The sequence below is a fragment of the Melanerpes formicivorus genome, unplaced genomic scaffold (genome assembly GCF_026170545.1).
Source record: "Melanerpes formicivorus ecotype bairdi unplaced genomic scaffold, bMelFor1.0.p_v2 SCAF_21, whole genome shotgun sequence".
NCBI classification, from domain to species: Eukaryota; Metazoa; Chordata; class Aves; order Piciformes; family Picidae; genus Melanerpes; species Melanerpes formicivorus.
In genome coordinates, this window is record NW_027142373.1 from 12,305,760 (window position 1) to 12,318,251 (window position 12,492).

General features: G+C 48.1%; 1 protein-coding gene across 4 annotated transcripts in view; it reads right to left on the bottom strand.

Moving 5' to 3' along the window:
- The window catches only part of GAS7 (growth arrest specific 7), a 141,998-nt gene continuing 129,506 nt past the window's right edge, over window positions 1–12,492 (bottom strand). For 3 of the 4 annotated variants that reach the window (XM_068151628.1, XM_068151627.1, XM_068151630.1), the window contains exons 11-14: window positions 11,923–12,046; window positions 11,215–11,294; window positions 8,888–8,986; window positions 1–7,507 (exon numbers count right to left, since the gene is read on the bottom strand). In XM_068151628.1, the coding sequence (XP_068007729.1) occupies window positions 7,394–7,507; window positions 8,888–8,986; window positions 11,215–11,294; window positions 11,923–12,046 (417 nt within the window). In that variant the 3' untranslated portion in view covers window positions 1–7,393. The remainder of the gene's footprint in view (window positions 7,508–8,887; window positions 8,987–11,214; window positions 11,295–11,922; window positions 12,047–12,492) is intronic. The other variant, XM_068151629.1, reaches the window with a different exon arrangement.

Here is a 12,492-nt window from a genome sequence, read left to right on the forward strand (position 1 = left end):
TCAGTGTGTCTCTGTACACTTTATTTTACAGGAGATGAGATGAGCACTCTGGTGCATATAAACTTGCAGAACAATCTAGGAAAATACAGTTTAACCATAGGAAATTGTTTTACAGTAAGACAGAAAAATTATGTATAGGAAACGCCTTCAACACTGAAGGACAAGATCCACAGCTGACATAAAGTAGCTTCCACCCAGCTCTGCCAGTTTACCCAAGCTGAAGATCTGCCCCTTAAATCTTTTCTGCATTCAACGTCCTCTTGAAGTGATTCCTTCATGTGTCCTTAGGGAACAAAAGCCATCCTGTACGATGCACAACGAGCCGAGATTTCCTGGTTACCCAGACAGAGGCTGCAGGATCTATACACTACTCAAGGGGAATATTCAGTCAGAATTTAGGGGAAGTTATAAAATTTTGGTTAAACATCTTTAAAAAGAAGTCATTAGTAGTGGTAAAAGACAACCTGCCTGGAAACTCAGGAGTACTTAGCAAAAGTTACACCAAAAAAAGGACCAAATACACAACTTGATTTGAGTAGAAACCTCAGGTTTAGTGTGTGAGTGGTGTGACCTGGCCTGCCTTTGAATCCCTGCTGGTAAAACCTCTGCAACACTGGTGGGTGGATTTTTCATGCTGTCTTGGGCTACTAAAAGAAAGAAAACCATTCAAGGAAGGGAAGGAAGTATTTGTCACAGAATCACAGAATGCACTGGGCTGGAAGGGACCCTCCAAGGTCATCTTGTCCAACCCCCCTGCAGTCAGCAGAGACACCTCCAACCAGAGCAAGCTGCTCTGGGCCCCACCAGGTTTGACCTTGAAGGTCTCACTGTGCCAGCAGAGATGTCTGTGGGCATCCCAGGCTGCCCACCCCAGAGGCACCCAGACCTGCAGACCTTTGTCAGATGGTCTGTCCTGAAGTAGGAGGTACCAGCTTTAGTCATCATGGATAGAGGTTGCTGTCCCTAAGGAGTGCTTTTGATCTGCTGGAGCAGGAAAAAAGCGGTAAAGAGACATCCAGATCCCTTAGGCTGTTCTGAGAATCTCAGCCAACACATCACAGAGCTCCAAAGGAAGAAGAGATTTCAGGTCAAGCACTGCCAAACCCAAATGACTGAGGCTGCCATGTCATGTAGATGGGAGATCCCCAAACCCACTCTGCAGCTCTAGACTTCCAGTACCAGAACATTTCTTCTCAGCAACTGCTTTGAAAAATAAAAGGGGGTTGGTTGGTTGGCTGTTTTGTTGCTGCTGGTTTGGTTGGTTGGTTGGCTGTTTTGTTGCTGCTGGTTTGGTTGGTTGGTTGGCTGTTTTGTTGCTGTTGGTTTGGTTGGTTGGCTGGCTGTTTTGTTGCTGTTGGTTTGGTTGGTTGCTTGGCTGTTTTGTTGCTGCTGGTTTGGTTGGTTGGTTGGTTGCTTGGCTGTTTTGTTGCTGCTGGTTTGGTTGGTTGATTGGCTGTTTTGTTGCTGCTGGTTTGGTTGGTTGGTTGTGTTTCCTTCTTTGCTTTGTTTGGTGTGGTTTGGTTTTTGTTTTGTTTGTGTGTTTTTATTTCTGCTTTGTTGTTTGGTTGGTTTGGTTTTGCTTTGCTTTGTTTTGTTTTACACAACAAAGCCCTGTTGGGACCCACACCCCACTTCCTCAACTATTTCAGTGCAGAACTCCCTGCTTATTCTGAGAGCTCTGTACTGAGGGATGTGCCAGAAGATCAGCTCAGCAACGCTCCTCCAGCGCAGCTGCTTTGGAGCCTGGCATTTCCTACCCAGTTTTCAGCACTTGAAAATTCAGGGTGATGTGCTGGCCAGTGAACGATGAGTGAGACAAAGGCAGACCTGCTGGATGTGTGGATGGCCTCAAAGAGTGCAGAGCAAGGAGGAGGGCTGAGAATCCTGTGCAGATCTGTGCATACTGGCTCTGGAAATGGGTAGGGTGGGTCTGTGTCATTTAAGTGCTTGCAGATACAATTTAAAGAGGCACTTCAAGGGGAACCACTAAGTAGAATTCTAGTAGGGTTGTGAGAGAAGTCATGACTCAGTTGCCTGGTAAAGCAGGAGCCCTGAAAGACTGCATATACTAAAAATTAAAGTCTTGTCAACTCACTGAAGCTGAACACAGCAGCTGCAAAGCTTTTGTTCTGAATATCCACTGAGTTATCTTTTCTGATGCACCTGAGACAGTTCAACTTAATGTAAGCTGAGGGAATTCAATTGGAATGTTTCAAATTTGTCTTATTTTTTCCTGTGATTATTATGTGGTTAACCTAAGACTTATTTTTCTCTTGGTCTGTGAAAGATTTTAGCCATGTGTAATTCTTAGAATCAGATGCATCACGAGGCACAAAAGGTTTCTGCCTTGAGGAACGTGGGGGATCAGAAATTTCAGTCAAATTGTGCTATGTGTTGGTCCCTTCAGAAGAAAAAATGTTCAGGAAATAAAAGGAAATCTGTGACTCTCACAAAGAGAAGTCATTGCACTACAAAGCCTGGTGGGCTGATGAGCAAGATCCAGAACAGAAACCCAAAAGAACCCCTCTCAAAAGCATGCATTCACCACTCTCAAAACACATCCAAAAGCATGAAGCTTGGTCAGCACAGGAAAGCCACAGAGCCACTCCATGGACATTCCAAATTACAGATGCCCCAACCTGCCCTTTGCCAGTGATGGAGGGCTGGCTGCACCAACAGTGAAGAGGGAAAGGAACTGAAAGATGCACATTTATATGAGTAAGGTGTACTGTAAGACTAAGGAGTGTTGTTCATCCATCAGTGCTGCTCAGGAAAAGACAGGGATCTGCTGACAGGAAAGACTTCATCACCATTATGCATCAGGAAGAGTGCTGAGTACCTGCATGCCAGGCTCCACACACCTCTGACGTACAGCCAGCTCGGAGCAAGGCTGCAGGACAGCACAGCCCTGCCAAGCACCTGCAATCACTCTGCAGTCACCAGTGGGATCTTGCCAAGTACTGGCCTCCCACTGCCACAGCCGGGGGGGATTCAAACTAACACTTCATGACTGATTTTCTTGTGCTCAGCAGAACTCAAGGAGGGGTGAGCCTGGACCCACCAGGAGCGGGAGGAATGTGCGCGCAGCAAGAACCATTCCCAGCCAGGCCTTGGCAACCTCTGGGACCTCATCCTCCTATTTCAGCACACATGCTGGGTAGCAAAAAGCCTTCAGACTTTCCAGAAGTGTCTGTGATGAAGAAAGCTCAGTGGAAACTGTTGTTATGATACTGTCCTTTGAAGGCCTGGTTCTCACAAGTGGAAGTTGTAAGGATTTGGCCTGATGACTGCCAGCTTGAGGAACAAGAGCCAGCAAGCTGCAGCGGGGCAGAGCAGCACAATGGCTACTAGGAGATAGCAAACATGGTTTTAATTCAGGAGGGATAGAATCAACTGATCACACCAAGAAGTCACTTCTACTCATTCCAGGGGGACCTTCAAGGTGCTGGTCTGGACTTCTTAAGGTGCTTGATAGTGAAGGACCCACCTGGGTAAGCACTGTGCCTTTTCTCTGAGACTGAAGAAATCCATGGGCAGAGCAACTTCTTCACCTCAGCTGTGGATTTAGCTTTTGACAGCTGCATCAGAAGCTGAGCTGCAGGCCCATGCTCTAGAGCTACACTCCTACCACACCCTGACACAGGGTCACCTGTGGAGCTGCTGAGATCTGCATGCCTGGTAGCTAGGTCTTAGGTACCTGCGGTTCTCACTTCTTAATGTTTACCTTGTCCATGGACTCAACCACTAAGGAAAACAGAGGCTTAGGCATTGCAATTTCCTAGCCTGATTTTCAGTCTCTTATTGCCTACATGATCCCTGTTGTGTTCCAAGGTAACTTTGAGTGTTGAGTACTCCCCAAGAGCAGGTGAAGAGTACACATTTCTACATAAAGAGTCTAGCCTGCAGCAGATATTTAAATAATGCCATTAAAAACAGGGGCAAACCTAAAGGGGTCTGTAAAATGATGGCTGTTACTGAGCAGGGATCTTTCCTGGGGGTGCTTTACAGAGAAATCCTGTCAGCAAAACAAAACCAAACCCAACCAACCCAAAAAAAAAACCACCCCCAGAAATGAGCTGCCAGTGTGCACTTGCAGCCCAGAGAGCCAAGCAGAGCCTGGGCTGCAGCAAGAGAAGTGTGGCCAGCAGGGCCAGGGAGGGGATTCTGCCCCTCTGCTCCACTCTGCTGAGACCACAGCTGGAGCTCTGGGGCCAGTTCTGGAGCTTCTATTACAAGAAGGATCTGGAGGTGCTGGAAGGTGTCCAGAGAAGGGCCACGAAGATGAGCAGAGGGCTGGAGCTGCTCTGCTGTGAGGACAGATGGAGAGAGTTGGGGCTGTTCAGTCTGGAGAAGAGAAGGCTCCAAGGAGACCTTCTTGTGACTTTCCAATATCTGAAGGGGGCTCCAAGAAAACTGGGGAGGGACTTTTGAGGGTGCCAGGTAGTGATAGGACTGGGGAGGATGGAGCAAAACTAGAAATGGGGAGATTCAGATTGGATGTCATGAAGAATGAGCCAGGTAACCCTGACCCCATTGTCTGCAGCATTGTATCACAAGGGGATGAAACAAGAAACAAGCTGGAACCTGTCTACAAGCAACAGCAAACCTTTCCTAGCACTTCCACTGATTACAGATGAAAGGAGAGGAAGCCTCTCACCCATGGCAGAGCCACATCATGGTAAAGAGTAACAGCCAGGGACAAGTGCTCACCTCAGGTTACAGAAGAGAGAGATACAGACTCCATCAAGGGAGTGATCATTCTGTGCAGCTCACACATTCCTGCAGCATTTCAAATGGAACAAGAACTAGAAGTAGGAAAACTGTCTGGAAATAAAAGGGGTGAGGGCTGGGGTGGGGAAACCACCAGAATGCAACTGAGAATTGAGAGCAGCTCAAATGCATACCAACAGAGGAGCCAAAACACAGCTCAGTTCTCAGAGAAAACCTCTGCTGCTACACAGCAGTTTCAGTCCAAAATAGAGAAAACAACAAACACCTTGAAAGAAGGGGGGAAAGAAACTGTAATTGATACTCTCAGGTATTTACTAGGGAGAATTCTGTATAAAGTGCACAAGGAGCTGAGTTTTGTCATCAGAACCAGAAGGTGGTGAGGTGTGGCAGGATTGCTTATGTTAATCCACAAGTCAGCTCAGAACCCAGGGGCTGGCCTGACAGGCAGCACCTAAGCACTCCAGGGGTTTTTTTGGCCACTGAAGTTTTGAAAGCTCACCCTGCATCTGTGCTTTAAAAAAGTGCCTGTCCTTCAAAGTGCCTGGTAGAGACTGGAGAAGTATACATTGGGATGCCAAGAAATGAATAGGATAGAGAGGGAACAAATAGGAAGACTGAAAATGAAACCTCATCATGAATCTTCCCTGCTTGAGCAGCAGGAGGCTAGGGAAGCACAGCCAACCCCACTGAGCCCCAGGACTACACAATGCATAGGCAAATCCTGTTTCACTGGTATTGCAATGGTCTTTGCAGGAGCTTCTCAGGGACTCACACAGCACTGTGCTGGATGCAGGAGAACAAAACAGCAGCTGCAAGTTCCACAGTGTGTAATGGAAGCACAGTATGGGAGGTGTCACACCAGGAACAGGGATCCTGAGCAGGCAGTGGTCATGGCACTGCACCCTGTAAAGGTGCAAAGGTTCATCAGGGTGAGGGACACACCAGAGAAGTGGGCTGTGGAGGCACTCACAAGACAGAAATGGATCTGTACTGGTAAAGAGATGAAGGGAACAATAAGAAAATGCAACTGAATGCAGTGTGAAATAGCAAACCAGAAAACCAATCACTGCAGCAACATTCAAAGTGTGCTTCAGAGAAGATTTCTTTGTGTCTCACTTTGCATTTGTAGAGGGGAAGAACAATAATTCTCAGTGATCTAACCACAGCACTCTGAGGCTGGTGAACAAAAGCCCAGAAGAGTAAAATGCAGTTTGGGTGCTGGGGAAGGAAGGATGGTGACAATGAGGAAAAGCAGAGCCTAGCTCTGCACCAAATGGAAAAGCAGGGTTTGGGAAACTGCAGAAAACATCACTGTAAACACTGAGTAAAGGCCACAGTGGTGAGAATCAAGGTTGCTGCTGGATGTGAAGTGACTCAGCATTGTGTGGAACGCTGAAAAACCCAATTGCAACAGCTATAGTGAATAATCTGTCAGAAAGAAGAGCAGGAGAGGACAACTAAGAGCTTTTCCAAACCAGTCCCCAACACTAAGTAGCAAGAGCAGTGTGGAATTTTTGGTAGCTTGTAGTAAGGGGAACAAAGGAAAAAAACCTAAGGGTAAGAATGCAGTGGTGCAGAAGTGCTGGGCACCTACATCTACATTTAATGCAACCCAGCATCACAGATTCATGGCACCTTTGGAAATCAGGCTCTAAAAAGATAAACCCCACAATGTGGCTGGACAAACTTCCTAACTGAAGGTACCTAAAGGCTGCGATATTCACCTGGAGGAACCAACAAAGGGCAATTTAAACCTGAACCCCTAATACAATGTTAAGAGGAGTTGTGTTTAAGGAGATACTGCGAGAACATCTTGCATAAAGCAGCAAAGGTTTTTAACATCTCAATTTATTCCTTGGTGGATGACCTCTTCCTGTCACTGAGGGCACTCAGACAGCTAATGAGGTAGGTAGAGCACAACCAAGTCTTTCCTGATAAACAACAGTGATGGCAACACTTCCAACCTTGTTGTTTGGCCTAGAACAGAAATCATGGTGACAATGGGTTCATGTATCCCTGAGAGGGAGTATAAAAGAGGAAGAGTAGGAGTCTTCCCCATAGGTTTTGGGAGAAGGGCCATCACTTCCCTGCCACGGTGGGAAGCTGTGTTCTGAGATACAAAAGTACTTGCACAACGCTGCTGAGAGATGCATGTCTCATAGATGGGGGAGCCAGAGAAGTTAATTGACTTGCCTACAGCCAGTAAAGCAGTCAGTGACAGACCTGGGATTCATGATCAGGACTTCCTTGCCTCCTGCATCATGTTCAAAGAGTTATGTACTTGCTGGCCAGAGGCTCACTGCATGGTTGTTCTAACATACTGTATAAAGATAGTCATGCAAGGGATGTAGCACAAAGTCACTGAAGACCAGAGCACACTCTGTACCAGAGAGCAGGTTTCTTCTGGAAGCTGCGTGCAATTGGGAACCTCTGGTGGGAAGCACACACCTGGTTTCTTCACCCTGGAATGTCTGGTGCTTAAGGCTTAGCACAATGAGGACCATTTTAATGACTAAATGGAACAGAGAGAGCCCCTACGGGCATAAATTACAAGGGATCTGCTGGCGGAACCACCTTCTTCCCTATGTTCCTCTGACCCTTAAACACCAAACCTTAGCCTGGGCTCAGTGAGTGGACTCCTCCCAGACAGCTCCAGCTCAGTCTATATTTCCATGTCCACAGGTCGGATGTCTCCAGTTTTGTGTTCCTTTACCCACAGTTCCCTGTCTTTGGCAGGATCCACTTTCCGAAGCAGCTGATCCACGAGCTCCACTGTCTGAAACAAACACAAGAAGCAGCAGAATGTCAAAGGTGCACTGCAGGCAGAGAGAGTGTGGCAGCTCAGGCTGGGTGCCTCCTGCTCCTGCCACATCAGTTATGTCTCCAGTGTCACAGAATCACAGAATCAATAGGTTGGAAAAGACCTCAGAGATCTTCAAGTCCAAGCTGTCACCCAACACCTCCTGACTAACTAAACCATGGCTCCAAGTGCCACATCCAATCCCCTCTTGAACCCCTCCAGTGTCCCAAGGGTCTAGCCCAGGAGGTGGCCACAGGGAGCTGTGTACTTCATACCCATAATATCCTGTGCCCTATAAATCCATCTGCAAAGTCTTCCTCTTCCCTCCCTCTCTGCTCCCATGGGAGATGCTCCCTATCAGGTTACACTGGGGGAGGATCTCAAGGCCTCTTAAGCCTGTCTGGGCCTAATGCCAGGAGGAGAAGGGGGGAGGGGCAGTCTCAGACCTGGCCAGCATGAGACCAGTCTAGAGGGGGGGCAGGACAAAAGAGCCCTGGGGGGTTTGGGTATACCCTCAGGTGGGGAGAAGGGAGGGAGGCTTTGGGTGTGCTGTAGAGGACTCTTTGTGCTCTGGAACTCTTTTGTCACTGTGCTTGTAGTTTCTATAAGACACTTAGTGCTTTCCATTTGAACTTTCCATCACTTCACAATCCATTTGTGTGATGAGTGTCACTCTTTTGCCCCTCTCAGGGGCAAGAAAGGATATGCCTGGCCTCAAACCAGGACAGGGAGTCACTGCTCTGAGCAGCTATAGGCACAGCTATGTTGCTTCTGCAGACATATGGGGGGTCCAGGGGACAACAGCCAGGTCTGAATGTAAAGCCTCACAGTAGGAAGCAGAGGAGACAGAAACTTTTAATGTCAAGCAGAGACAGGCTTCCTTTGCCTGTCAGTCACTGGCCAGTCAGTCTCTGATCTTTGTCCTGCAACCTCTTCCCTGCACTAAGTACAACCGTGCACTGAGGTGAGCACACATCCTCCACATCTTAGCGTTTGAAAGTCAGCCACTTTTCTAGCAAGAAAAATATACATACTCCCTCCCTCACCAGTGAAACTATTTACCATCTTCCTTACAAGCTTAGATGACCCCAAGGGGCAGTGCATCATGCTGGGAGAGCTAATGATTGCTGAAGCTGGCCCAACATAACTCAATTGATTATGTGTCCCTCAGCGAGAAGCTGTGATCCAGGATCAGAAAGCCCTGGGAGAGCAAGACTGCAGGGTGGCAGCATAGTGCTGCTCACTAACAAGCTGACCACACACACTCCTTTTGATGCAGGTCAGTCAGAATAAGGACCATTCTGCCCAGCTACAGTACAGTGAAGCCTGGAAAGGAGAGACCTAAAGCAGACTTACACTTTGGTTGAACATGTCTGTCTCGTGACGCAGCTGTGTGTACTGGCACAGGTGCTGCCGGATCATCTCTACCCTTTCCACTTCCAGTCTCTCCAGTTCCTGCACACAGAGGGAAACAAGTCTGTATTTTTCTTAGGTGAAGAGCCTGGAGGCCCAGAGAAAGAATGACACACATCAGGTTTCCAGTCAGAGCAATACTACCTCAGGGTCATGCTTTGGAGCTGGACTTTGTGGCTGCACATCCCTCTGGTTTGTGAGCAACAGAAACCACTTCAGACTCAGCTTAACAAAGAAAAGCTCAAAACCTTTTTGAAACTCAGACAACCAAGGCAGGGAGAGGAACTACTGTCTTCAGTGATGCTGCAAGCAAGAGGGAATCTGTTTCCTGCAAGGAGCTTTGCATGCTTGTTGGCAGCTCCAGAAGTTTGAGTGGTTTCTTGGGAAAGTAGGAGACCACCCTGGAGGGCACAGCTCAGAGCCTGGGTGCCCTTGGTCCAACCAGAACCCTGCAAGAGCAACTTCAGCTGTGCACCAGGTAATGAGCTGGGACAAATGTCCACCTCACTCAGCTGGCAGTATGCAGACACTACTTGAAGAAGCAGAAGACAGAATTCTAACTTTCATCCTGGTTATTTTCTGCTTCTCTCTTCTCCTGGATTCTGATATTTCACCCCAAAATGTGCATTTAGTCCTTCATGTCCACCTGAGCAGCAGCAGTGGAATAGCACACTATGAAGTCTGCCTCCAAAGACATTCTGTGATGGGCTTTGCTGTGTCACTACAAAGCTCTGTTTTCACAGGCACATCTGTGGGGCCAAACCTGCCTTCAGAGGGCACTTCTGGTGGCCACATCCTGGACATCACAGTGGACTGCAACCCGAGAATAACGATGCAGGCTGCTACTCTGCCTTCCCCCTGCTGGCTACAATTAACTGTCTGTTGGGAAACAACCTTCACTCCAGCACAGGAATCTTATGTGGCAGATTCCTATCTGGGAAGGAAGAAGAGCAAGGAAACTTATGGTATGGAGAGGACTGAAACAGCCTGAGCTCCTGCTGCTGTGGCTGGCTGATGGCCAAGCAGAACTTGGAATCCTTTACTCAGGGCTCAGGTGTGCAAGCACCACACAGGCAGAACTCAGCACACCACACAGCACCTGTGCTGTATCTGCTTCAGAGACTGCAGGGAGGAAGGTGTGCAAGGAAACCCTTCTCAGACCTGGACTCTCTCAAGTCTGTAGTGCACATGCAGTGCTCTGTCTCTGGGCTGATCAGATGCAGCCTGCTTTTCAAAGCCTGTGTACCAAAGCTTATCTTCAAATTCTTCTCAGCCTGAGTTTCACAAGTGACAAACCTGCTGTGCAGCCTGCAGGCTCTGACATCCCTCTTGAGCACTCCTACCAGTGCATTCCTGAGTCAGACTTCTCCAGGTGGAAATTTGCAGCTCATACAGACCTGGCCATGGCTGGACACACTGGCACTGATGGTCAGTGTCATCTGCATCAGTGAGAAACCACCAGTACAGGTGACAGGAAACCCAACACCTTCACATGAAGGAACAGCCAACTTCTCCCCTCTTGCTCTGCTTTTGGGAAGTCACCCACCTCCTGGTTTGCCACTCACCCATTTGTCTTTGCTCCCTGCTGTTTAAATGTTACACTGACACACTTCCAAATGCTGAGCAATTTATTGCACTGCTTCTGATCAGGGGGAGTTTACAGGTTTGTGTTTGCCCAATGAGACGAATACCTACAAATGGTATTTTCATGTCCCACTTTTGAAAGCAACTGCCTGCTGTCCAGAAGGGATCCAAGAGTGGCATGAGGGAGAAGCCCTGAAGCCAAAGGACAGGTATTTCAAGGAATACAGCACACCAAGGCTGTATCTTGGCATTCTGGTGACTAACCCCGCAGACATGTGCCCTTGGGATGAATCTGGTGAGCTGTATTTCCTTCGGAAAGCAAAGCAAAAAGCAATTAGAGCTCTTCTGAGCTGGCAACACTCATGGAGAAATTGTAAGTTCATGGAATACAAAAATTCACTGATGATTCAGTGATGTATCACATTTCCCCATGTCCTTCATGTGCTTTACTTCATCCTTCCTGGGGACAGCTCCAGCATCCTGGCCCCTAAGCAGCCCTGAACTGGTTTAGTGCCTTCTGCAAAATGAAAACCATTTCTTTCTAACCCTGCTGCCAGGAGTTTTGCTTACAGCTGGGCCAGGGAAATGCAGGGGGAGATTTATCACCCAGTTTTGCCCCCTGCTTTGCTGTCAGCAGCTGTGAGTGATGGCTGTTACAACATCAGATGTGTGACTGAGTTACATACCAGGGTGGTGGTCACCATTTCCTCAAACCACTTGGACTGGGCTTGATTGTAAAGGTCCACACAGCGCATCAGGTCGTCTCCTGAAATTCAAGTCAGCAACACATGAGGCCTGCTCCAGCCAATGCTCTGGAGCTCAGAGGGAAACTGCACTTCACACTTTGTAGACAGACTCCGAGGGTGTTGTGGGTTTAAGAATGGGTGCCCATAAGAGTACAGCCCTCCAGAAGGACCAGAGTAGTTCAAGGAAGAGTTGGATATCAGGCAAGTGCAATCTTTGTGATTCCCTCCCATCATTCCTGCACCTCCCCTGTAGAAACAGACAGCACAGGCTATCCTGACCCTTTCCTCCCTCTCTCCTTGCTCCCAGCAGGTCATTACCACATAATGTTATTTTCCCCACAGCACTGCTGCTCCACTGGGGCTGCTGCTCTAAGTATGGTCAAATAGAAGTCCACCTGCTTGTTTGGATTTGCAGATGGGGCTACTGAAAGTGGCCTCCACTGGGTGCCTTTGACAAATGAATGATATATTAAGTGATTAGTGCTACTTCAAGGTCTATCTGTATTAACTTTTCTGGTTACTTTGAACTGCCAGCAGCTCACTTTGCCTTTGCAGCCACAGTATTAAATAACAAGAGACACCTGTGTGGACACTTGCACCTCAACTCAGCTACTACTGCCAGACACAGAACTGTACACAGGTACTCACCTGCCTGAGTGGACTTCCTTCTTGCCTTCTTAATCTCCTCTTCTGTCTTGTTGCTGAGCTTCACCTCTAGCTGCTGTGTTTTCATTTCCAGATCCTTCTGTCTCTCTGTCAAGGCTTTCCGGGCCTTGGAGTAATGAAAGAAGAGTCAAATGCTTCAGAGGGAAAGGGCTGCCAGCTGCTCCCAGCCATCTAGCACTGCTGCTCACAAGAGTTCCTCAACATCTACCTGAGTCTTAAGTGGGATTCAAGTCCTTAGGACACCATGAGGCCTTCAGAAGTGTGCCCTACCACCCTGCAGAAGCTGTCACCAACAAATCACAAAAGCAGCTGAACTCTTGATAGGTTCTTAGAAGGCACAATACAAAGGGCATGATAGTTTAGGAGGGAGGCTGACTTGCTGGAGCGTGTCCAGACAGGGGCAACAAAGTTGGTGAGGGGCTTGGAACACAAGGAGAGGCTGAGGGAGCTGGGGTTGCTTAGCCTGGAGAAGAGGAGACTCAGGGGTGACCTTACTGCTCTCTACAACTACCTGAAGGGAGGTTGTAGACAGGCAGAGATTGGTCTCTTCTC